Source organism: Dama dama, chromosome 5 (assembly GCF_033118175.1).
Source record: "Dama dama isolate Ldn47 chromosome 5, ASM3311817v1, whole genome shotgun sequence".
Classification (NCBI taxonomy): domain Eukaryota; kingdom Metazoa; phylum Chordata; class Mammalia; order Artiodactyla; family Cervidae; genus Dama; species Dama dama.
In genome coordinates this window covers 31997223-32023723 of record NC_083685.1, presented here as the reverse complement: position 1 = coordinate 32023723, position 26501 = coordinate 31997223, and the positions used below count along the sequence as shown (strand labels likewise).

General features: G+C 48.6%; 1 protein-coding gene across 8 annotated transcripts in view; it reads right to left on the bottom strand.

Moving 5' to 3' along the window:
- FNIP2 (folliculin interacting protein 2) overlaps positions 1–26501 on the bottom strand; it is a 125533-nt gene that overhangs the window by 16179 nt on the left and 82853 nt on the right. For all 8 annotated transcript variants that reach the window (XM_061142262.1, XM_061142266.1, XM_061142264.1 and 5 more), the window contains 6 exons: positions 18662–18863; positions 18305–18393; positions 15575–15721; positions 15296–15465; positions 8478–9672; positions 7631–7787 (listed from right to left, as the gene is read on the bottom strand). In XM_061142262.1, coding sequence (XP_060998245.1) covers positions 7631–7787; positions 8478–9672; positions 15296–15465; positions 15575–15721; positions 18305–18393; positions 18662–18863 — 1960 coding nt within the window. The remainder of the gene's footprint in view (positions 1–7630; positions 7788–8477; positions 9673–15295; positions 15466–15574; positions 15722–18304; positions 18394–18661; positions 18864–26501) is intronic.

Genomic DNA, 26501 nt, shown 5'->3' with positions numbered 1-26501 from the left:
TGCTAAGCATCCATAACTCTTCAGGCCCTCTCTACCAGATCTAATCCCTCGAATCTATTCATCACCTTCACTGTAAAATCAGAAAGGATTTGATTTAGGTCATATCTGAATGACCTAGTGGTTTCCCCTCCTTTCTTCAATTTAAGCATGGATTATACAATAAGGAGCTCATTATCTGAGCACAGTCAGCGCCAGGTCTTGTTTTTGCTGACTGTACAGGGCTTCCCCATCTTCAGCTGCAAAGAATATAATCGACCTGATTTTGGTTTTGACCGTCTGGTAACGTCCATGTGTACAGGCATCTCTTGGATGAAAAAGGGTGTTTGCTACGGCCAGTGTGTTCTCTCGACAAGACTCTGTTAGACTTTGTCCTTACAACATTTCAATAGGCCTTGGGTTAGTCACAGAGAAAAAGCAGATTATCAATGCTTTGAGGCTCACATTCTCAGCATCTGCTCTTGGTTAAATGTCATCAGGTCCTGTTTTTATTCTCCTATCTCTCTAGAGGCCAAGGCCCACCTACATAACCACACCCCCTACATCTTTGGAACTGAGGATTTAAGTAACCAAAGCTGCTGCTGCTGCTAAGTCGCTTCAGTCGTGTCCGACTCTGTGCGACCTCACAGACGGCAGCCCACTAGGCTCCCCCATCCCTGGGATTCTCCAGGCAAGAACACTGGAGTGGGTTGCCATTTCCTTCTCCAATGCATGAAAGTGAAAAGTAAAAGTGAAGTGGCTCAGTCGTGTCAGACTCTTAGCGACCCCATGGACTGCAGCCTACCGGGCTCCTCGGTCCATGGGATTTTCCAGGCAAGAGTACTGGAGTGGGTGCCATTGCCTTCTCCGAGTCCTTGGTCAATCCACCCACTTCTGGATGGCTGAGGGCACACGGAAGGATGCAGATACATGCAGCTGCCTGGCCAGTTTTTTTTCTCTTTTTAAACCTTCAGTCTGGGGCCTCCCTGATAGCTAGCACTTTGCCTTCCAATCCAGGGGCGGGGAGGGGGGGCAGGTGGGGGGGTCATAGGGGTTCAAACCTTAGTTGGGGAGCTAAGATACCACATGCCTCCCAGGCAAAAAACGAAAACATAAATCAAAAGCAACACTGTAAAATTCAATAAAGACTTTTAAAATGGTCACACACACACACACACACACACACACACACACACACCTTTAGTCTCACATTCATGCAGAGAACAGAATCCTATTACCACTCACCATTCTTAAACACTTCTTCCAGTCTATAATATCATCTAGAATACTGAACGCTAAATGCTCAGCACCCAGGCTTTCCTGACAGTAGTTTACAGTGACGGACAGAAGCTCCTACGGCAGTAAAGCTGGCTCCGCCTGCAGTTGGTCTGCAGCCCCGGGGGGAGCACAGGGTCCTTGGGTCCTGCCTGGACCCCTCATTCCAGCTCTGCTTATCCTCACTGTAGATGTCACCTCCTCCAGGAAGCCATCCATGCATGCTTTGCCTCCCAGCCTGACAGTGGCCTCTATTTCCACTGTTTATGTCTTCAGTCACGTGCTGGATTTCAGTTTCCTGAAGGACAGAGCCATGCCTCCTCTGGCCAGAGACAAGCTTCCTTTTTCTTTGATGACCTGCAGCTCAGTGTGGATGTGTTCATGTCAGTGGGCTCATCTAATCTGAAAGATAGCAGCCATTCTGTCTTCAAATACTGTTTCTCTGTCCTGCCTCCTGTATACACCATGAAACCGTCTCACTCAAGCCACCACGTCTCTTACCGGCTCTTTTCACGTTTTTCCACGTCCTTTTGTCTCAGAGTTACAGTCACAGGGGCAGGTCTGTATCTCGTCACTGTTTCACAAACTCTAATCCCTTCTGGCTGCATTTAATCTGTTCTGCTCATTAGACTACCCCCCTGAGTTTTAATTTCCATGACTGCATTTTTCCATTTTAGCAGCTCCCTTTAGTTCTTTTACGAATCTAAAGAGTCAGGTACCCTATCAGACCATCTTTTTAAGGGTTCCAATTCCTTCCTTTTTATCACCATCACCATTTTAAACGTAGTTACTCAGTAGCTACTCCAGACTGTAGGAGGAGGGCTAACGCCCCTGCCCATTCAGCTTAAGCCCCCTTGTCCTGACCGCAAGTCCATCATTCTAGAGTTGTTCTGTTAAAACCGTATGCGTCTCCTGGAAATAGGTGCCATGTTGTCTCTAAAGGCTTCAGAGTTGTGATAAAGTAGAGAAGGAGAGAGAATCAACCATTCTGGACCATGGGCACTGCGGAGGGGTCCTGGGAAGCAGGGGCTCGGGGAAGCCTCAGCCTTGAACACACGGGGCACAGCCTTAGGGATGCCTTAAACTTTAGGCCGATCACTTGCTGAGGAAGCAAACAGTTTAAAGTCGAGGAGAGACGCTCAAGGTCAAAAGGGATCATCAGAACAAAGTTATGGGAGGATATGCATGATGCTAAGACAAAATGTAAGATGACTGGTACCTTTTTCGGCAGAGAATGGCTTAAATGTCCAAATACTCTGCACGTAATGAAAAAACTGGGGAAAACATCAAAATTAGCCATGTGCCTAATATTTGCAAAATGCAAGAGAAATGATGCCTTTGAGAGCTTTTTATTCTCCTTTAGGTAAAAAAAAGAACACAAAGGGCCTCAGGCGTCATATCTAAGCACAGTAGTCTTCCTCTTTACATCTTAAAATGCAGAGTCTATCACTCCTCTCTGCTTTAGGAGGGTCACAGTCTAGAGCACAGTGTCACCTGAAGGAACACACGCGTGTCTAACCCGCGCAGGGGGACCACACTGTGTCACTTGTCCCTGGACTGGTAGGACTGAAGCCCCCTTCCTGCTCGGGCACTGCAAGCCCGGCAGGAGGAGACGCTGGAGGCGGAAGCAAGTGGCAAGGGCAAAGGGACCGGAGTGGTTTCAGAGAAGGGGCAACGTCAGGATGAGGTCTGCCAACGGCACAGAAATTGGTTCCATGGTGCCTGAGACAGAGGGAACACAGCGCGTGGCCAGGAGGTGGAAGACAGGACGGGAGCTAAAGGCTGGTCAACAGTATGACCGTGTGTGTGTCTGTGTGTGTGTGAAGGACATACGAGGGGCGATCCCAGCCAAGGAGACTAGATTTCACTCTCTAAAGAAATGGGTCCCCATGAGGGCAGAAGAGTAACCAATCAAATCCCTATTTGAGAAGGAGCCCTCCATGGCTGTGTGCAAAGTGGCCACATGTGGGTAATGGCTGCAGGTGGAGGGGCACTGACGAGGGGAGGGGGTCACCAAGATTTCAGACTGGAGTTGGTGATACCCAGATACCAGTAGTTTCTTCAAGTATTTTTTAAAATCACCACGTGCAGTAAGAAATATGCTTGAATGTCACAATCCAGTGTGCATACTTACACATGTGAATTTATACAGACACATGTGTATATGTACACACACACACACACACCCCCAACAGTGAGCCGGGGCTGAAGGTCCATGGCCCCACCACACTCACCACCCCACCCAGGAAAGGAAGTGACCAGAGCTATTCTGTCTCAAAGAGCAGATGTGTTCTGCACGGCTGTTTCCTCTACAACACCACTGACTGAAGGTGGCTGCTGATCCGGGCCACCTCAGTGCTGTCTTTGTTACTGAGGCAATGTTTTATCGGCCCCTGTGACTCGCGGCTCTTTCATAACCTCGCTGGCTGATGCTGTGGCATGGGCTCCGTTAGGTATTCGAGGCTCACAGCACAGCCAGGCCATTAGCAAAGCTCCTTATCTGCACTACCGATTTCTGGAGTCAACCTGTTGCTACTCTTAAATGAAAGAGGTTGCCATATCCAACATTTCCTCGTTTTAGAGAGCATTCTGAAGATGCCTGAAGCCCTGGCATACAGTTTTTCTTAAAAGAAACAATGTGTGATGCTAATTTTGGTCTCGATGACCAGACCCTGCAGAGTTTTAAGTAGCTTGGCCTGCTCCTTGGACCGTCAGAGCAGAGGGAACTCAGCGGCCGTTAGCACTATATGAATGGGCGCTGCTTCTGTTCATCACCCAGAGCGTGAGCATCCTGGGAAACTCATTTACAAAGCACATTCACAGTGTCATTTTAATAGCTACTGTTTAATGGGTGTGCAGTAACGTGTGGGGCGCTGTGCTCAACAATGGACACGCATCATCTCACCATCTTCAATCAGGCCTACAAGTACTATCATTTTCTAGAATATGAAAAAGAAGCTTGGAAGATGAGAGAAACCTGCCCGAGGCCACACAGCTACAAGGGGTAAGCCATGAGTCAAACTCAGGTTTGTCTGCCTTTAGAAGCTGCATTCTTAACTGCTGGGTTACATTTTTTCTGTTCCTCTAAATATGTTTTTCTGAGGCCTAGCAAAGCCAACAGATTTACCTGACGACCATCGAACAAGTGGTAACACCATAGCACCAGTGTGAAGTCAGCCTCCTACACCACCTCCACTCCCTGTAACTTCATAGCTGCCCCGGCCCAGTACCCTGAACCCAAGGGTCAGCAGTGCCCACAGGCGGACAAGACACGGGGAAAAAGAAGGGGAGAGAAAAGGCTCCTTGAGAGTCATGGGTGCACAGTGAAGCTGGCTCTCCCACTTCACCCTTTAAAGTCAAAAGGAAAACAGAAGAAAGAATTCACGTTTAGATGTGGCAGGAAAAAAATGAAACTAAGTATGACCTCAGCCTAATTCAAGGCAGCTGTATAATCTATGCACTAGGAGGCAGAGAGACAGTTCAAACGATGGAACAGAGGTAGTAGGTGGATTAAATAAGAACACATGTTAAAAATATTTAAAGGCCATTAGAATCTTACCACGTGGAAGCCGGTAACAAAAATGGAAATGAATGAAATAAAGTTAATACTTCTTTCTTTCATAAGAGTCTAGGATAAGGAAATGCGCAAAAAGAAATTCTTAGTATTGGGAGCTCCAGACGCAGTATCTCAGTGAGAGAAGAAACTCCACAACTCAGTCCACTGAGGTTACAGAAGTGTGTATTTACATAAGACAGCTTTCACAATCCTGTCACGCACAGGCCTCAAAAACAGATCAATAATGTAAATCAACTGCTCTTTAAAAGTTACTAAAAATGGTTCTCTAAAAATAAAATAAAATAAAAAATGAAAATCCTTCTCTGTAAACAACTATGAATCCCAAAGCTGGGTGAAGTGTGGCATGAATACTAGAAATTATTAAAATCCCAAAACCAGGTTCTTGAAAGTAAGTTATGAGAGAGCAATTTATCCCGAGCTCTTCCTCCTTAACAAGCCAGTATTTCAGTCCTAACTCAGCTCCTGTTCTTTTTTTTTTTTTTTTTTCGGCTCCTGTTCTTGTTCTTGAATCTTTGCTTTTTTCTCTGGCAACACACTCAAGAATTTAAATAATTACTAGGCTTTGTGGAGCAGTCATTCAATATAATGTTCCGCCTCCTAAACCTCCTAATTTATTTTCCAACAAATATTTGTCAATGGCAGTTGAAAGTAGGCTGTTTTTCTTTAAACGCTGCCATGGAGCAGGATCCCAGTCTGAGAAGTTTAAATGGAACACTTACTTCAAAAGCAAAATTCATTATGATGAATGTGCCAAGTGAAATCAGAACTCCACTAATGTTGATTGGATACATTCTTCTGAAGATATTTTTATGACCCTTGCAATTCCCTATTAACACCCACGCAGGCTGCATGGGAGATGTTCCCACCATTTGACACAATATAGGTTATTAGGCTTAATAACTTTCCATCTCTTAGGCTGACTGCATAGTCTGCAGAGACAAGAACAGCTGCAGTGTGAAAATACTACCTTTGAAAGGAAGAGAAAATGGGACATGACAGGTCTTTAAGAGCACAAGCAGAGGAAACATGGTTTTGTTTTTTTAAATGTAAAAATTATAGACCTAGGTGGTCACCATGGAAACTTAATACACAAAACATCTGAATGTGTCAGCCTATGGAAAATGTACAAAATGTCATGAATGGTTCTGCAGATAATAAGTTCAGGGGGGACAATCAGTCTATAGATGCGTCTTCACAGTGGTGGTCAGTGGGCCTGGGACATTCAGATGATGACTTGCTGGAGGATGGGTGGGTGAGGATGGCCCTGTGGGTTTACATGTGAGCTCCTGGCACACCTCTCAGAGCAGAACCCAGGCTCCACGGGAGAAGGGTCCAGTGAGCAGCACCAGTGTTCTTACAGATCAAACCGACACGGGCAGACGAAAAACCCCACGGGCGCTGCATACACGATTATAAACACATGGTGCTGCCAAAAGGAGGGCCTCAAATTCCCTGCCTTCCGGCTCCTGGTGGCCACTAAAGGTATGCGCAGCTCAGAGGCCCTAGAAAGAGCACTGTCCAAGGAGGGCATCTCCTTTCTCTGAGATCACTGACGTGTGGGCCTCTGAGATGACAGGCAAGGACAGTGCTCCTGAGGACTGTGCAGAGTACGACAGCACCGCCTCCTCCCAGGGCTGGCCTGGGGAGGGTGGTGGCCAACCACAAAGCAGGGTGGGTCAGGAGCCCGGCGCCAGTCCCTGCACTGGGGGGGCCCCAGCCTCAGTCCCTCCCCCGACCTCCCCCTTCCCCGTTCAGGGGGGTGAGTGCAGCTGCTTCACCATCCAACTTTTCTTCCCATTTCACACAAATACCTCTAGCCTGCTTGGCCTGTGCCTGATGGAAGTCTAGTCTTCACAGAGGAGAGGCTCAAGGCCAAAGACTGCATGCACTGCCTTCTGTTCTAATTCTCAAAAAGTACTTGTTGGGCGAGGAGAAAGTAACCAGCCAAATTCCAATTTTCCTGATGCAAAGAGGACTTTTCCTACTGCCCAAGATACAATATGCTTCCAATACAAAACAGCTATTTTTTTGCACGTCTGCCCAATAGCGGCTCAATTAAAAACAGGTCTGTCAGACTGACATGGTTTCCTCCACTGCTTAGTTCCTGTCACGCTGCAGATAGTGGAGAAGCAGTAAGAGGCAGCCACGAGGCAATTTCCCATAAGATGTGTTAATCTTTAGACAGTCATCCTCATACAGCCATCAAAGTGAACTTAATGACAAATCAGTTAAAATAAGTTACTCTTAGGAACTTGTAAGGATCAGCTAAGAAGCAAAACACATGTGACATCTCTTTGGCCCTCCCTGGGACTCACAGAATTGCCACCATCTGTGCTGACTGTTCTGTCTGCCTGGCCTGCCCCCCCCCCCCCCCCCGCCCCGCCTCCAGATTCACCCTCTGCCCTTCCCTGTCCTGTGCAGAGGTGAGCTCTGCAGACTGCAGGCCTGGGTCTGCATCAGCCATGACCTCCTCCCTCTGTGGCTTCAAGCTGGGCTTAGCCCAAAGGAGGCCCTGTAGGAGCTCAGAGGCTGGAGGAGTGAGATGTTGGGGGTCCCCCTACCCCATCGTGCTTCGACAGCCAGGCAGCCCCTCTTCTTGTCCCCGCTGCTGTGCCCTGTGGCACTCACAGCCTCCAGCTCCGCACATCCCCAGATGCCTCCATAGCCTTGCTGGTTCCTGTAACCCTGGCTGTATCTGTAGCAACAATCCCATGACTGTGCCTGTGACTGCCCACTCCGCCTGGCTGCCCACTTCTTCACCCCCTGGTCGGCAGCCCGAGGCTCCCAGCTGGGATCACTCACCTGGACCGTGTGGATCAGGTCGGCTGCTAGGCACTGCTTCAGCTTCTCATCGCTGCTGGTCCCGTGAAGCACCAGGTCTGGCATGTACGTGGGGCAGTATCCCGCCAGAAGGGAGCGGCCGAAGTTTCTAACATTGGGGTTGCTGATGCTCTGAGACCTAAAACAAGACCAGCCATCAGCATGCACAATGCAAACGTGCTCCCTTCTTGCACTGCAGTGGGAACAAAGTCCCAGGGACACGGGTGAGAGAAACAGATCCAGGGACGGTCACATAAGGAGTCCTCGGGGAAGCAGGTCATTGGTGCGGGAAGGGAAGGGAGTTAAAGGAAAAAGGAACTTTCCTAAAGAGGAAGAGCAGGAAAAATCAGATATTCTGGTGGCTGGTTGTGAGTCTGTTCTTGTGCCTCACAGACCTCATCCTCCAGGCACTGGGTCGGGAGAGAAGAAAAACTGTGTGTGTGTGTGTTGTGGGGGGGGAGGTGTCATTGGTAAAGTCTGGCTCCAGGAAGTCACACACCTGCATAGGGGGAGTGCCAGGACTGGGAAGGGACAAATCTCTAGTTACTGCTTTACAGACCAAGTCATCTGCTGATGTTGCCTTAGGAAGAGGTGCTGTTTCCCAACCACCTGAAGCTGTCCTGACCAGACAGGCAGGGGAAAAGCTGCTCGGGGGTTATAACCCACCACCACATCCACCCTCCAACCTCTGAGGCCGGGCGTCCATGGCCACAGATCTTCCTGGAGGATGGCAAGATATGACATGCTTTGCTCCCCACCACCACTGCATCCCTCACTGGCCAAAGAGGCAGCATCTGACCCAGCTCCCTCTGCCTGCCGCCGGCCTTACCTGGGCAGTGGCAGCTCCACCTCCAGCGACCCTTCGCTCTGGTCATGGTCCGCATCAGGATCACTTCCAGGACCCAGGTCCGGCGACGCCACTGCACATGCATCGTCATCACTGTCTCCGAGGGCACTGTCGGAGCTCTCATTCCGAGGGAGGCCACCTTCCACCCTGAAGCTGGCATCGCCACCGGGCACAGGAGCGGTGCACCCGCTCATCGCGGGCGCGTCTGCGTCCTTGCCCCCCAGGCCCCCTGGCCTCGCCTGCGCGCCTGCGGGGTTGGCAGGTGCGCAGGCGGCACGTGCTCCCGGCGCCCCAGCAACCTCCGCGGCAGACTCGGTCCTGACATCTCTGGCCCCTCCAGATGCCCCAGGGGACCCGGAGCATGTCAGAGCGCGCTGGTCCCGGCTCTCCTGGGCTGGGTCGGCAGCCGCACCAGGCCCGGCTGGGGGTCCCTGCGCCGGCTCTGGCTCTGCATATCTGCAGGCCTGCAGCCGCTCCTCCATTGCTTTGGTGCGACTTTCAAAGTCCGACTCCGGAGACACGGAGCTCCCGATGTGGAAGGTGACCTTTTCCCAGGGCGGCCTGTCCCGGAGACGTCCATCAGGGCATGGCCTGGCCGCTGACCGGTCTGGCAGCTTCTTGGGCACCTCCCCTCCTGGCTCCGCCCCGATGGCGGGAGGGCTCATCTTCAGCCCCGTGCCCACACCTGCACCACTGGGGAGCCTCGCAGAGCCGCCTCGAGGGGACTCCTTACTCTCCTCCTCCCCGCACGATGCACCCTGAGGTCTCCGTGCGCCGTGGGCTGCCAGGCTCTTCTCCAGGGCCCCGCCTCCTTCTCCATCAAGTTGGGGACACAGGTCTCTGGGGTCAGCGTCCACTGGGACCCCAGCCAACCCCTCAGCTGTGGTCACGGGCAGGGTGGGCGGCAGGAGGGCAGGCTCGCTCCTCACCGTGACCACCACATACTCGGACTCCTCCACCTCCCCCCTCTCTAGGGCGGTGGTGATGCTGCTCCCGTGCAGTATCTGCTCGCCTTGTGCGGGGCCCCCACTCCACATCAGCTGGTTCTCCTGCAGCTCTGAGCACCGCACGAAGTAGGTCAGCACGTACAGGATGCGCTGCACCAAATCCTTCTGCTTCCCCAGCACCACCGTGCGCGTCAGCCGCACTGGGGAGCCGATGGCTCCGTAGAGGTCGCCTAGAGGCCAAGTGGACACAAAGACACGGTCACCTGGGTGAGTGCTTCAAGGCTGTATGTCAGCCTGAACAGGAGAAACACGGATGACGTGTTCCCAGACCAGACTCACTTCACACCCCTGAGGCACACAGGTTAATTCCTAGAATGACCTTCTTTTTGTTTCCCTCTAGACTGGAATGTCTGCCTGGGAAGGCCGGTCAGGAGCAGCCCTGCTCTGGGTGTTCACAGGCAGCGTGGTGTATCCTGGGTGCAGCACTGGTGTTATTGGGTGCACTGCAGGGATATGCTGGGTACAGCACCAGTGCGTACACTGGGTACGTATACAGTGCAGGTGTGTGCCGGGTGCAGGGCTGGTGTATGTCGGTGCAGCATGGGTGTGCATACTGGGGTACAGCACGGTGCGTACACTGGGTACGTATACAGTGCAGGTGTGTGCTGGGTGCAGGGCTGGTGTATGTCGGTGCAGCATGGGTGTGCATACTGGGGTACAGCATGGTGCGTACACTGGGTACGTATACAGTGCAGGTGTGTGCCGGGTGCAGGGCTGGTGTATGTCAGGTGCAGTGCAGGTGTGTGCCGGGTGCAGGGCTGGTGTGTACATACTGGGTACGTATACAGTGCAGGTGTGTGCTGGGTGCAGGGCTGGTGTGTACATACTGGGTACGTATACAGTGCAGGTGTGTGTTGGGTGCAGGGCTGGTGTGTACATACTGGGTACGTATACAGTGCAAGTGTGTGCTGGGTGCAGGGCTGATGTGTGTCGGGTGCAGCATGGGTGTGCATACTGGGTACAGCACAGTGCGTACACTGGGTACGTATACAGTGCAGGTTGTGTGCCGGGTGCAGTGCTGGTGTATGTCGGTGCAGCATGGGTGGGCATACTGGGTACATATACAGTGCAGGTTGTGTGCCGGGTGCAGGGCTGGTGTGTGCATACTGGGTACGTATACAGTGCAGGTGTGTGCCGGGTGCAGGGCTGGTGTACGTCAGGTGCAGTGCAGGTGTGTGCCGGGTGCAGGGCTGGTGTGTGCATACTGGGTACGTATACAGTGCAGGTGTGTGCTGGGTGCAGGGCTGGTGTGTACATACTGGGTACGTATACAGTGCAGGTGTGTGCTGGGTGCAGGGCTGGTGTGTACATACTGGGTACGTATACAGTGCAGGTGTGTGTTGGGTGCAGGGCTGGTGTGTACATACTGGGTACGTATACAGTGCAAGTGTGTGCTGGGTGCAGGGCTGATGTGTGTCGGGTGCAGCATGGGTGTGCATACTGGGTACAGCACGGTGCGTACACTGGGTACGTATACAGTGCAGGTGTGTGCCGGGTGCGGTGCTGGTGTATGTCGGTGCAGCATGGGTGGGCATACTGGGTACAGCATGGTGCGTATACTGGGTAACGTATGCAGTGCAGGTGTGTGCCTGGTGCAGTGCTGGTGTATGTCGGGGGCAGCATGGGTGTGCATACTGGGGTACAGCACAGTGCGTACACTGGGTACGTATACAGTGCAGGTGTGTGCCGGGTGCAGTGCTGGTGTATGTCGGGTGCAGCATGGGTGGGCATACTGGGTACACCATGGTGCGTATACTGGGTTCAGTGCTGCATGCAGTGCCATGCACACAGGCCCCTGTTTGAGGGCTAGGTCTTACCATGCAGGCCAGTGTGCCAGCTGGCTCCCTTCTCCCCAAGGACGGCTAAAGCCAGAGCCCTTACTTGTGACCAAACCAAATCACTTATTTTGGAAACGAGAATGATGAGAACTTTTTTAGAAGAATCTGAGGACAATAAGCCTTGGGGTTACTTCCAAATTCTGGGATCTCTGAGCAGAAGTGCAGTGAATCAATTCAAAATACTTAATGAAATGGTATGCTCAATACACAGGAGCATCAAGTGGAATCAATTTGATTACCAAGAAAAAAAATCACTTGGTCATGAATAATTAATCTGATTTTTTTCTCTTAGGTCATATGAAAATTCTACTGGAGAAAAATGTGCCATAAGTTATATCCTGACATGCTGATTAAAAACTGGCTAAAGGTAGAAAAAAGGCAAACCTTTGAGAACCAGCAGCATAGGCTTCTCATCACAGGTGTCTGTCCAGTGCCTGACCATTAAAATTACTGCATTTCATAAAATCTCAGTACTATACTTGGTAAGGTGTATCTCTGGTACTTTGATAATAATATGGACAATTACAACAAAAAGCCAACACTTCCTGACTGCAGGCACAGCGTTGAGCGTTTCACGTAGATTTATCTCCCTTACATCTCTGCAGGAGCAACCCTGAGTCAGGAACCACTTTGGGAATAACCAGAATGCTGGAATAAATCAAAATTTGGAAGGACCCTAAGTAAAGTAGAAGAGATACATGGTGACAGTTATAGGTAAGAACTCAGGAATCTGGACTCCATTTAGAGGGAGAGGGGGAGGACATTTCTTAGATAAGATTAATCATAAAGCTAAGATTAAGACTCAGGAGAAAGTGATAGGACCCATCAGAGGTGGGTCCTCTCCCCTTGAGAGGATTCCTAGGGTAAGACTCTGAGAACAGATAATGGGCAAGACACAAGTGTAACCACACAATCCCCTCTATAAAAAGACTAAGTTACAAACTAGTAGAACTTTACCTCCGAAGCTTTTGCAACTGACTGAGAAACCATGCAAGAATTGAAAATAACTCAGAACTGCAGTTGCTCTCTGGACAAGCACTTTTGTTTGAGAAGACTTTCTCGACTAAGAGCATACTACTCCTACTTCCCGTGATCACGTATGCTGTGATTGTGCAGTGTCACGGCCACGTCAGGGATTCACACGACACTACTGTTAACTCGGCCCGTGTTCATCGAGAAGATGAGCAGGGATGCAGGTGGAGCGAGGTGGCCGTAGGGCCCATCCTGGCAAACTCTCAAACGGGCCTTGAAATCATTCAAGACAGACCTTCTCTGTGATGGAAGAACCGTGAATTCTGTGTATTCCTGGCCATTTATATTTTCCTGTCTGCTGTGACTTGGTGAATGTTTAATAAAAATAACAATCACTGGAAATAAGTGTCTCCCTATCAAAACAGTGCAGTCCTCGATGTTCTGTAATACTGGAAACCCAACCTTGGCTTCACAAAGCTCTCCCCTGTGACTGTACCCCAGGCTGCACCCCGTCCTCAGTCTGTCCACTGCAGGCCCTGCTGGATGGTTGGGGTGCTGGGGGGGGTACTTCTGAGAACATATGCTCTCCTTTGAAAGAGGATTGTGGGCACAGAGGAAGGGACTCTGCCTTGTTATACCGAACACTGGGAACTGATCTCAATTAAACTTCACATGGAAAGCACAGCTATGTAGAAATATATTTAGCTAGTTAAACGCACACCGCTCAATTCATGCTCCTTTAAAATGGGTGACTGGGCGCCAAAAAACACCATGTTTTCTAAACATCTGGCCCCCTTCTGTCACCGCTGAATAACTACTTTTCTTCAAGCCTGTTGTCCATAACCAGAACAGCAGTGCCTGGTCCTCCCTGGGAAGAACCGGACGACCCAGAAGGAGCTAGGCTCCCGGCTCCCTCCTCTGTGCTGATGGGCTATAGTAAATCCATTCAGGACACCTGTAAATCCTTCAGTTAACTCATCTGCACCTAGGATCCCCCTAACGTGGGAAATGCATCCTCCTCCTCACACACTTCGTGACCCAGGGCACAGGCAAAGACAACTTTTTCATTTGTAATATAGTGAGGATGCAGCAACAGGTTGAGAATGAGAATCTAATTAATTAGTATGTGCAGAAAGCACCTGAAATAGAGTGTGGCTCACAGTGACAGCTTTCATTTCATTACTACTAGAATATGATCTTTCCCAAGGCTGCTGTGCCTGTCCCCAGTCTGCAATTCTTTTCTGGAAAATGCTGCCCTTCTCACTGTGCACAGAAGAATTGATGCTTTTGAACTGTGGTGCTAGAGAAGACTCTTGAGAGTCCCTTGGACTGCAAGATCAAAGCAGTCAATCCTAAAGGAAATCAACCCTGACTATTCATTGGAAGGACTGATGCTGAAGCTGAAGCTGAAGCTCCAATACTTTGGCCCTCTGATGCAAACAGCCAACTCACTGGAAAAGATCCTGATGCTGAGAAAGATTGAGGGTGAGAGAAGGGGACGACAGAGGATGAGATGGTTGGATGGCATCACCGATTCAATTGACGTGAATCTGAGCAAACTCCAGGAGATAGTGAAGGAAAAGGCAAGCCTGGTGTGCGGTCCATGGGGTCACAATGAGTCAGACATGACTTAGCGACTGAACAACAAGTGTGTCTTCTTTGAAAGCCCCCTCTACTCACTCCTCTATCTCCCGGGGTCCCTGCCATATTAACAGCTGCAGCAGCAGAATGAGCAATAAGGCTAATTACAGATAAGCAGTGGAGTTCCCACGGCAGCCGTGAGTCATCATTTCCCATAGCACAGATGGAGAAGCAGAGGCACGGAGGTTAGGCCACTTGTCCAGGAGGCAGGGTTTTAGTCCGGCCATCTGGCCCTGACCCTCACCCTCCACACTGCACTCTCTCTCTCTCTGGGCTGGCCTCTGCCCACCCCACCAAATGAGTGCTCAGGACGTTCTCAATACAACCTGCCTCCTCCACAGGCAACAGGTGTCCCAAGAGTGAGCTGCCTGTCATCCCAACCCTGGGTCCAGCCGACGGACAGAGTCCTGGGACAGAACAGGTATGCAAGTCTGACTGGTCACTGCAGGCTCTGCTGGTGAGAGGCTCTGGCACCCACCTCTCCTACCCTGAGCCCTGGTCTCACAAGCCCATGCTCCACCAGCTGCCACATGGCATGCCAGGTCCCTGCACCAGGCCTGAGCGCGAAGCTCGGGGGAGGTAGCCCAAGGGGCGGGTGGACAGAAAGACAAGGTCTCTGTCCTCGGCTCAAACTTACAAGGTAGTGGTGGAATCACAGTGTGTGCTTACTTGCTTTTTTCTCTGACTTTCCTCCTATCCAGTCCACCCTCTCTAGGGCAGTGGTGGTCCTCAACCAGGGGGTATCCTGCCCTCTATGGGACACTCAGCAGTGTCTGGTGACGTTTTTCATCATCACAACTTTGGAAGAGGGGTTTTCACTGGCAGCTGGTGAACAGAGGCCAGTGATGCTGCTAAACATCCAACCAGGGACTTCCCTGGTGGTCCAGTGGCTAAAACTCTGTGCTCCCAATGCAGGGGGCCTGGGTTCCATCTCTGGTTAGGGAACTAGATTTCACATGCTACAACTAAGACCTGGTGCAGCCAAATAAATATTACCCAAAAAAATCTGACCAGGCACGGACAGCCCCACTCCCCACAACCAACAAGAAATTTGATGGTCCAAATGTCAGTGGTGCCAACATGAAGGAAGCCCACTGGAGGAGGAGCCGTGGCTGCCACGTGCGAGGACCCAGCGGGCCTGCACGGCTTTAAGGACCAGAAGGAGGCTCTGGTGGGGCAAGGGTGCTGCTTTACAGGTAGAATCTGTGGGCCAGTCTCCTGTTCCCTTCTGGCCCAGTGACACCTGGGAATCGCTCGGGTGGATGGTAATATCAACCGAGAACGTTGCTGTTTCTGCAGTTCCACCCCACGCGGCCTCTGAATGGTCACATCAGGTACTGACCCAGCTGCGCCCAGAGAGGATTGTACGGGTGTGTCTTGGCCAGCATGTTGACCAGCTGAGAGGTGCGTTTCTCGGAGAAGGCTTTGATGGGTGGGTGGTCAACGGGCATGACGGTGGGTACCCAGGCCAGGTGGTAGGTTAGGACTGCAGTCAGCAGGGCAGCAAAAAACCTTGGAGAAATGGGAGAAAACCAAGTGAGTCGACGCAGGAAGAGGCAGTCACCCACAGCACGTACACGGGCGAGGAACTGGCGCGCGGCGCCCCAGGGGCTGCCCTTACTGGTTCTTGTTGATCTGCTCTATCAGGAGTGTGAGCTCCCTGAGGAAGCGCTGGCACAGCTGGGTCCTCTCCAAGGTGCTGGACATCATGGCCAGCCACACGGGCTCGGCGATCCTGGGCACGGAGTACAGGCTCCAGATCGTCCCTCTACAGGGGAGAAGGGGAGCACGGAACGGTCACTGGGGTCGTGGTGGACGGCCCTCGAATAAAGGAACCCAGAAGAAAACAGTCATCTGGATCTATGTAGCCCCTAAGGCATTCAAAGCAGAATATAACACAGGGGTTGGTTGCAGGACAGCAACAGAGACACAAAGAGAACTGACCTGTGGGCACAGTGTGGGAAGGAGACTGGGGATGAATTGTGAAAGCAGCAGACATATATACACCACGGTGTGTAAGACAGACAGCTAGTGGGAATCTGCTGTATCATACAGGGAGCTCAGCTCGGTGCTCGGTGATGGCCTGGGAGGCGGGACGGGGGGCGTGGGAGGAAGGCCAAGAAGGAGGGGACATCTATGTATACTAATGGCTGAATCATGCTGTCATACAGCGGAAACTAGCACAACTTTGTAAGGCAATTATACTCCAATTATAAAGTGTTTTAAAAAGAAAAATAAAAATAAAATAATATGAAACAGGGGTTGGTAAACTAGGATACAATGTACAGGTGAAATCTGACCTTCATTATAAATAAAGCTTTACTGACACACGGCCATGCTCATCATTTCCCTATTATTTTCCCGTGCATTTACACAACAGCAAAACTGAGCAGCTGCAGCAGAGACCCCTTTACAGGAAACGTATACTAAACACGGATGTAAAATATCCTTTACGATGCCTTGTGTCAGAATCCAGGGCAATTTTTACAGGAGAAAAAAATAAGGAAGAAAGATCAAACATGCTAGACTGAAAATGTGACCAGAGGCAATGCAACTCTCCCAATTTCTTGTCAGTACTTTCCTTCTCTGAACCAAAGCACTCAATTCACTTCAGATGAAAAAGCTACAAAAATGTCTCTTCTTCACCATATTATTTACTAGATTCTTACACGGACTAACAGAATCAAATTCTTAGGACAGTAAGCTGTTAGGAAACTGATGAGTCTAGTCATATCACTTTACAGATTAAGAAACCGACGTGTAGAGGAGCTATGCTCCTTGCAGCAGACACACACTCCGATGAGGACGTCTGGTGCTGGGGGCTCTGCTCCAGCCCAAGTGGCTCACAGGGTCCTTCCAGGGAGCACACCGACTTAGCCTAGGCTTCCATTTCCCACCGAGAAACCGGCTTTAAGAAGCACTGCAACAGCCCTGCTTAGCCTGTTGACCATGAATCCCACCTGCACCCCAGAGCAGATCACTTCTCTCCTCTGAGTCTAGGACACATCCCCTCTCCCCAGTGAATATACATGAGGCATATTCTGACCTCAGTTTGGGGCCATGTGCATCCAAGGAGCTAGGACACACAGGATCCTGCCTTGGCCCAAAGCAGAACATTTCTGAGCAGACAGGAGGGACAAGTTACAGCCACATGGACCTGGGGTTCACCTACTGAAGCCAAGGCCTGCAAGCACTAACACACCATACTGTCAGCGGTTTGCTAAAGTAAGAACAAGACCCATCCACCCACAGTGAGGCCTCTGATCCTGCGCTTTCAGATCTGGACCTTTCATTAAACAAGCCAGCCTGGAGTCTGCCACCGCAGCCCCAGGGCACCGACACTGCAGGAGGTTCACCAGTCACCACGCTGCCACCGAAACACACAGCTGTACATATTCCTCAAATATCCGACTTGGTCTGAGCAACCCCAGATAATGAGTCATGTGTTATAGGAGTACTTTACACATAATTCAGGGCTCAGCAAAGACTGGAGACTTTGCTTCAAGCAGCATCTGAGTTCACCAGCCTTTACCTTAATCATCACAAAAACTTTCTAACGTTCTAAGAATTGTAAACATTTTTGTCTTGCAGCTAGAGAGGAACAGTTGGATTCATTCATTAGCTCGCGACTGCTTCAGAGGGGGCTCCCACTCCCCACCCAAGAAGCCAGCCCTGAGGAGTGCCTGAGCCCTGCTCAGCCTGGTGACCGTGAATGCCACCTGCCCCCAGAGCAGACCACATTTCTGCCTGACATGAGGGGCAAGACCTCTAGAAAACTGGTATCCAGGATACAACAGTCATCAGTTAGGAACTCACAGCAAAGATACGCTAGGGTGATCATGTGACTTATGTCCCAAGGAGGACCCTCACGGGGAGGACACCAGGTGTGCACAGGACGGTCCTGACAAACTGGAGTGTAATGTCCCTGACACACACACTCTCCCCACTTGTGCTCTGGACGAACATCTGGACTTCAAGTTTCTGCATCTATAAAATGGGCTAAGAGTGCTTACTCTGAGGGCTTTTGTGAGATGACACGAGACATATGAACATCAGTTTTCTCCATTCATTCTGGTAGAAACAATCAGATCAAAGACTGTCCCTCAGGCAGTCGTGAAGATTACTTGGTGCTGGTGACTTAAACTTTTTGCTCCTTTGGGCCTTAGCTTCCAAGATAGGAACTGCTAAAATAACCAATAGCTATTTGGTTATTTGGTTATAAATAACCAGCCCTCAACTCGGAATCTGCCCCCAACTCTGAATTCCGAGTCATGGTCTCCACGCATGTGGAGGTTCAAGGTTGCTGCTCCACAATGTCCCTTGCTGGGTTCGCCAAACGCTGCCAACTTACCTGAACTCTCCCAGAGCTTCCATCAGACGGCTGACATAGAACTGGACACGGAGACTCGACTCTGCTATCTTCCTGCAGGAAATCATGGCCTTCGGTGGAGAGAAAAGAAGTCACTTTATGCTGAGACGACATTCCGTCACAATCACCTACCAGGCTTTATTCATGAGACAAGGTTACAGCCCACATGGGAGGCAGTAATTCCCTTTCCCAGAGCAATGAGCAGCTGCTGACTGACATCAGTGTGCCTACGGATCTGTCTACCACTGCTGCGCCAATCCACGCGCCCCGGGAAAGTGATCCAGGACGGAGCCCGCCGCCCTTACAGCCCCGTGGGGCCATGCACTGTACTTTCAGTACCTTTTCAATGGCACTCTTCAGCCTGTTCATGTGAGATTCAAACAGGGGGAAATGAGAAAAAAAGAAGTCCTGGAAATTCCTCTGTGCCTCTTCCTTCTCGCACAGTGAGAAGATGATGCTTATGGCAATCTTCTTCCTCCGGACTATGGCCGGGTTGGAACTGCAGGTTTCTTCGGCCAAGCTGAATGTCTCATCCATTGACCTGGAAGGAGAAAGGGTTTGAGGAGCCGCCCTGCATCAGTGGACCACATCCCCTACTAAGCTCCTCCTCAGTCAGATTCTATTGTGAAAATGAAAACCTCCACTTGATACTCAGCGTTATTATAACATGAAAAGAAACTTCAGTGAGAACTGAAAATAATTGTAAGTGCCCTCTTATTAGACTCTTAGTCCTTTTCCCTTGGACTGTGTTACATCAGACTGGTGGTATTTGGGAAGGGGTGTGAAACATCTGTTGGCTCAAAACACAGGCCCTCAGTTTTGGCTAATAGATACCAGTCGATAAGAATCTCTGAAAGGGAAGGTCCTCTGCAGTCCATTGTATGACCAGGACATCGCGTTTGGACATTTACTAGTAGCCAAGGCTTGCTTTCCCAAGGTTACTAAAACTATTAGATGAAGTTACTCCTATAAATGCTGAGACTAAGCCACGCAACCTTGAACACTCTCCAGGAAACCCCCCAAGAAGAAAGATCCCCCTCTCTTCTACTATAGTCAGCACCTGGACCAACTTAACGTTCTGTGCAAAGACTCTGCTTCTAGGATGAGAGAAGCCAACAAACTGAATGTGTATTCAATTTGTTGTAAGGGGTGAACCTCACAAATACAGCCAATCCAGGTCTCTCCTTTATTCTGAAAAACCAGCATATGACCATGTAGCTGCTAACAGCAAGAGTGAAAGATTTTTAAAATTATTTTGTTTTTTTCTATAAAGACACCAAAGCAAAGGATGTTCCTTCATGCTAAGTCGCTTCAGTTATGTCTAACTCTCTGCGACTCTATGGCCTGTAGCCAGTCAGGCTCCTCTGTCCATGGGATTCTCCAGGTGAGAATACTGGAGTGGGTAGCCATGCCCTGCTCCAGGGGATCTTCCCGACCCAGGGATTGAACCCACATCTATCTGTCTCCTGCACTGGCACGCGGGTTCTTTACCACTAGCGCCACCTTTAGGAAGTCCCGAAGCAAGTGACATCACACTGCAAATGAAAGCGCCTAGCCTGGCACAAGGTAGGTTTGCAGTATATCTTTCTTATTGACCCGAGGGATCAGCTGTGTCTGTTACTAAGCACAGGAGGACGATGCCTCTTCCATGTCCTTTACTACAAACTACACCCCGATGGTCACGTCTGCTGGCAGAACTCAAGGCAACCAGCCTCATTCCTGGTCTTTAACTTGTTATTTAGTGCTCTACTCACAGTAGATTTCGAACATACCCACATTTTAAAAACATACACACATCAGAAGTTTTATGGTTAGGAAAGCTATCTCATTTTTAAAGGAGACAGGCATCATGTTCGAATCTCAGAGGACCATGTCATTGGTGTGGCTGATAAATCTGTAAAAGACTTCATTCAAGACACACCAGGGGAAGGACATGGTCTCCCAGTGCTCTTGTAAATGCTAGGCATTAAAATAAACCAGCAACCGCTTTCTCTGAGAAACCCCTAGATCCTAATTATTTGCATGGCAGAAAGAAACTGTTGAGGCGCTCTTACGATTTTACTTAATTTCATACAATGCTCCCTCCTCTTTTCCACAGTACCTGTCCTATAACTTTGATTCTCTGCACCAGTTTATTTGTATTCTGTAGAGGAAATTCTGAGCTTATGTTACACCAATCCTTTCTTGCAACCCTTTCTTCTTTGTCATCTCCTGCTTCCCTCCTTTTTGCAAAAGTCAAAATGCCCACATCAATCTGCATGTCTTGGTCAATGCGGTCTCTAATAAACAAACTGCAGTGATCATCGAGCCCTCTTCAGATGTCTGAGTCAGCTCCAGCTCCACCCTGAAAACAGTAACCAACTCGTCAGCACAGCAGACGGTGCCACCTGCTGAATTTCTGAGAATCACTCGCAGCTCTAACAGCGTGTTGGCTCTCACTTGCTCCCTTGAACTCTAAAGCAGCTGAGTTTTGTTCAGTCTGTAGTAGTCTTGGAATGGCCATGCAAACTGGAATAAATCAGGCCATGTGGTATTTATAAAAATACTTTTTTTAAGCCTGGGTTCATTTTTTTTAATTGGAGGGAAATGGCTTTACAATGTTGTGTTGGTTTCTGCCATACGACAACTCGGATCAGTCATAATTATATAAATATCCCCTCCCTCTTCAGACTCCCTCCCTTTCTCATCCCAGCCCTTTAGGTGATCCCAGAGTGCAAGGCTAAGCTCCCTGTGTTACGCTATACAGCAGCTTTCCACTAGCTACTGTACACATGCTACTTTCTCAATTTGTCCTACCCATTCCTTCCCCTGCAACGCTGACAAGTCTGTTCTCTATGTCTGCATCTCCATTTCTTCCAGGTAAATAGGTTCATCAGTACTATTTTTCTATATTCCATATATATGTGTTAATATATGATATTTATGATATTTGTTTTCCTCTTTCTGACTTGCTTCACTCTGTATAACAGGCTCTTGTTTCATCCACCTCACTACAACTGACTCACATTCCTTCCTTTTTATGGCTGACTAATACTAAATACTGTATGGATCACAATAAACTATGGAAAATTCTTCAAGAGATGGGAATACCAGACCACCTGACCTGCCTCTTGAGAAACCTGTATGCAGGTCAGGAAGCAACAATTAGAACTGGACATGGGACAACAGACTGGTTCCAAAGAGGAAAAGGAGTACGTCAAGGCTGTATATTGTCACTCTGCTTATTTAACTTATATGCAGAGGACATCATGAGAAACGCTGGGCTGGAAGAAGCACAAGCTGGAATCAAGACTGCCAGCAGAAATATCAATAACCTCAGATATGCAGATGACACCACCCTTATGGCAGAAAGTGAAGAGGAACTCAAAAGCCTCTTGATGAAAGTGAAAGAGGAGAGTGAAAAAGTTGGCTTAAAGCTCAACATTCAGAAAACTAAGATCATGGCATCTGGTCCCATCACCTCATGGGAAATAGATGGGGAGACAGTGGAAGCAGTGTCAGACTTTATTTTTTTGGGCTCCAAAATCACTGCAGATGGTGATTGCAGCCATGAAATGAAAAGACGCTTACTCCTTGGAAGGAAAGTTATGACCAACCTAGATAGCATATTAAAAAGCAGAGACATTACTTTGCCAACAAAGGTCCGTCTGGTCAAGGCTATGGTTTTTCCAGTGGTCATGTATGGATGTGAGAGTTGGATGGTGAAGAAAGCTGAGCGCTGAAGAATTGATGCTTTTGAACTGTGGTGTTGAAGAAGACTCTTGAGAGTCCCTTGGACTGCAAGGAGATCCAACCAGTCCATCCCAAAGCAGATCAGTCCTGGGTGTTCAGTGGAAGGACTGATACTGAAGCTGAAACTCCAATACTTTGGCCACCTCATTCGAAGAGTTGACTCATTAGAAAAGACCCTGATGCTGGGAGGGATTGGGGGCAGGAGGAGAAGAGGACGACAGAGGATGAGATGGCTGGATTGCATCACCGACTCAATGGACATGAGTTTGGGTAGACTCCGGGAGTTGGTGATGGACAGGGAGTTGCGATTCATGGGGTCGCAAAGAGTCGGACATGACTGAGTGACTGAACTGAACTGAATACTGTAAATATGCTTTTAAGATCAATCGACAGGACAGCATGCTTCAAAGTGTTTTTCAACATTTAACTATGCACACAAATACTTTACCATAGCTTTACTGTCAGGGCACTAGGTGAGATACACAGTCCATTTTGCAAACATGGAAACTGAGGCAGAGTGACTGAAGTGCTTCAGAACCGAAAGCTTTTCAATGACCACGCTGCAGTCAGAGCCCAGGGCTTCTGTCTGTTGGCCCTGGCTCACTGCTTGGACACGGAATACCCAGGGCTCTGGGCCCATGTCTGATCTGTCTGCTGGGGTCACCCAGCTGGAGCACTGAGAGGAGTGGCTGGGAGCAATCACACAGCTGACAAGCCTTCAAGTCAAGGGAAGACTAAGCTACACACTGAATTTTTCTTCTTATAAAAAAAACCAAATAGAATTTTGCTGACACTTATGAACAGCATTTACATATGTTATGAATACTTCAAGATCCTAAATAAAGCCAAAACTCTACTATTTAAGTACATCTCAGTGACCCATAACTGATCTCAGGACTGCTTAGTTTAACCGATTATGTCACTCTGAACTCATACTGAATCTTTGGATTACACTGGAACATATGAAATCACCATTTCTGTAGGTCAAAGAACAACTCATCAGCAACTCTGGTTACTTGTTTTATAATTCAAGTCAATAGCCTTTCTGGGACATTATAATAGCTGCTTCTTCAGGGTTTCAACAGCCCCACTAAGGGGGGAAATCTCTGCAGCCTCTCTCCCTCACCGCTCTGGCAGCACCTCTGCATCAGCTGATAAACTGCCCCCTGATTCTCCCCGCCCTGTCTCCAGTCACCAAAGCTCCCCACGTGGGATGGCAGGGCCCCAAGGTACGGGTGTCCACGAGCAACCAACCCTATGGACTGTGAAGATCCTCCCTGGCCACCCTGAACTCTCTCTGGAATGAAGTCTTTGCTGTGACTTTTCCCTCAGAGCAGAAGCGATCGCATTTCTGGGACCCACTGTTCTCTGGTCCAGCGTCAGAGACTAATCCCCACCCCCACAAGGGTGCTGCCATAAGGGAGATGGGCGACACTCCTGCAGTTGAAGGATCTTCACAGGCAGTGATGGATGCTGAGTCCCTGCAGCTCTTCCGTCCTGGGTGTCAGACAGGGCGAGCCTAGGGCCAGCCCAGGCTGTGCCCTCTCGCAGGGCTGCTCTCAGAAGGGCTGAAGCTCGAGGTAGCATTCAGTGGGTGCGATCTTGATCCCTGACTGTGTCACCTTTAACCTGGGCTCTCTAAGTGCAGTCTGATGGGGTGATGATGCATGCACACGAGCATGCACACAGATGCCAGGCAGCTGAGCACCTGGGGAACTTGGGCGCTGGGCAGTCAGCCTGGGGTCAGGCACACACCCACACGACCAGAACCCAGGTGCCACGAGGCCCCAAGGCAGCAAGGCTGGGACCTGGGCCCAGACTGGTGGTGGCAGCAGGTCACGGCTGTGGGAGGGGGAAAGGGCTTGGGCAGACACAGTGGAGGCAGCTTGTCTGTCCATCATCAGAGCCCGCCCTTGTGGAGTCTGCACAAATACTCAGCTCTTTGTCCTGAGCCCCAGGGCAGTAAATTATCACAAAGAAGGGCCTACAGTGGACAGTACAGTAAAGTATTAATACATCAGGGACTTACTAGAGTTCTTCAAAGAGTTTGTAATCTCTCATTTTGAAAACTGCAGCAACATTGCCAAGCAAACACTCACAAGCACAGAAATAGAAATCAAGTGTAGAGATTGTTGCACTGGATAGAAAATACCCATTACTTTCTAGATGAAGCTTTAGACGATGAAATTATTAATAAGGAAGCCCATTTTAAAATTAATTTTCCATATAATTGACAACATAGTATAGAATGCATAAACAGGCATTCTGAATTACACACAACCCACAAAGACACTTCTAATTTCTTGTAAGACCTCCATAAGTTGCAGGAATTGGCAGAGGAAACATTAAAATAATCTTGTAAAAATTTACATTTAAAATTGAATTCAGACATACAAAATGGCTATGTGTGAAGAATAAAATCTTTAGCAAAACTTCTCCATAAGAATTATCTGATTTAGATGTATTAAAATTTATATTTTTAAAGTTTATTAAAAATTTATCTCAATGTTGTTATAATCTATACAGCTCCAGTAACTGTTACAATAAACAAAATGAGCTTTCCCAAAATAAAAAAATTATCAAAAATTATCTGCCATCTTGCATTTGAAAGGAGCAGCTAACACTGCTTTCAATTATGCCAACTGAAATATAAATTATGATGACCTAAACAAATGAATCTGCAGAAAAGTGAGCCAGAAAAATCTTATGAGTCAAGATATCATATGAAGTATTACTTCATATGTTATATAAAATTACTGCACCAAAACATTTTTTTGCAATTTATAAGTTTATGTTAATAGTTATGGATCACTATTACTCCTATTTATATTTTGAAAGTAAAATATTTTTAATATATTTATTTACATTTATTTATTTGGCTGTGCTGAGATTTAGTTGCGGCATGTGGGATCTAGTTCCCTGACCAGGGATTGAACCCAGGCCCCTTGCATTGGGAGTGAGCAGTCTTAACCACTGAACCACCAGGGAAGTCCTGAAAGTAAAATAGTTTTAATGGAAAAGCCTTACACTCGTTTTATAGGTTGTTCTCAAAATGCCTGGAGCATAATTTTTTAAAAAGAAACATTAACATGTGATGTTAATTTTGGGAGAAGAGGGTGCCGGCAGCCTGATGCCCTCCACATATCTCAGCCCCCCATATCTCAGCCTGTTCTTTCAGGACCACTTCCATGAAGGTTCCCAAGCCCCAAGACCTCCAGAAGGCTGCCTCTCTCTCTTGAGCTCCAAACACTCTACCCTCTCTAAGCGTTTATCTTCTTTATACCATTATTTACCTGTGCGTCTTCATGAACTTCTGAAATGCAGTTGTGCAGCTGACTCTTCACTCCCTCACAGACCCTATACATGCTACTCACAACTTACTAAGTCAACCGACTGTCATCTGGCTTTTATAGGGACAACCATCTTTTTTTTTTTTTTTCTATGCTCTATGCATCACAAGTAAGTGGGCTCCCTTCACATGGGAAGCTTTTTTTTTTTAATTTTTTTTTAATTATTATTATTATTTTTTTTATTAGTTGGAGGCTAATTACTTCACAACATTTCAGTGGGTTTTGTCATACATTGATATGAATCAGCCATGGATTTACACGTATTCCCCATCCCGATCCCCCCTCCCACCTCCCTCTCCACCCGATTCCTCTGGGTCTTCCCAGTGCACCAGGCCCGAGCACTTGTCTCATGCATCCCACCTGGGCTGGTGATCTGTTTCACCATAGATAGTATACATGCTGTTCTTTTGAAACATCCCACCCTCACCTTCTCCCACAGAGTTCAAAAGTCTGTTCTGTATTTCTGTGTCTCTTTTTCTGTTTTGTATATAGGGTTATCGTTACCATCTTTCTAAATTCCATATATATGTGTTAGTATGCTGTAATGTTCTTTATCTTTCTGGCTTACTTCACTCTGTATAGGGACAACCATCTTTATTCCCTTTTAAGTTGTGGGTTGTACAAAGAAGAGATTGGAAGCTATTGATGTAATATCATCATAAGTCAAAAATGTACATTTTGCAATGTAACTAAACTTTGGATCTGAAACCAACTGAAATAAAGGCAAAGGATATCTTGGTACCATCTCTATTCATACTCAAACTCATGACTGTTTAAGAATTTAAGCTTTACCAAAAAAAAAAAGAGTATGTCACCATTCTTGGGTTCATGTATTTTCAAAGACCATACTGTGTCACCATAAGCCAAGATTTATTCCAGCCTTCTCACTTACACAAGCTACCCCTGGAGGGGAGCCAGTACAAACAGAGCATGCACTCACTTTAAATCAACACAGATCTACCTGGATATTCCCAGTGTCCTTCCTAGACCCTCAACTTGTAAACTTCCAGGCTAAGCTGAAGCTGAGCGGAAAGCTTCCACCCTTTCCCAGGGACGGCAGGTGAACGCAGTGTCTATGGGCACCCCCGGCCGCCCAC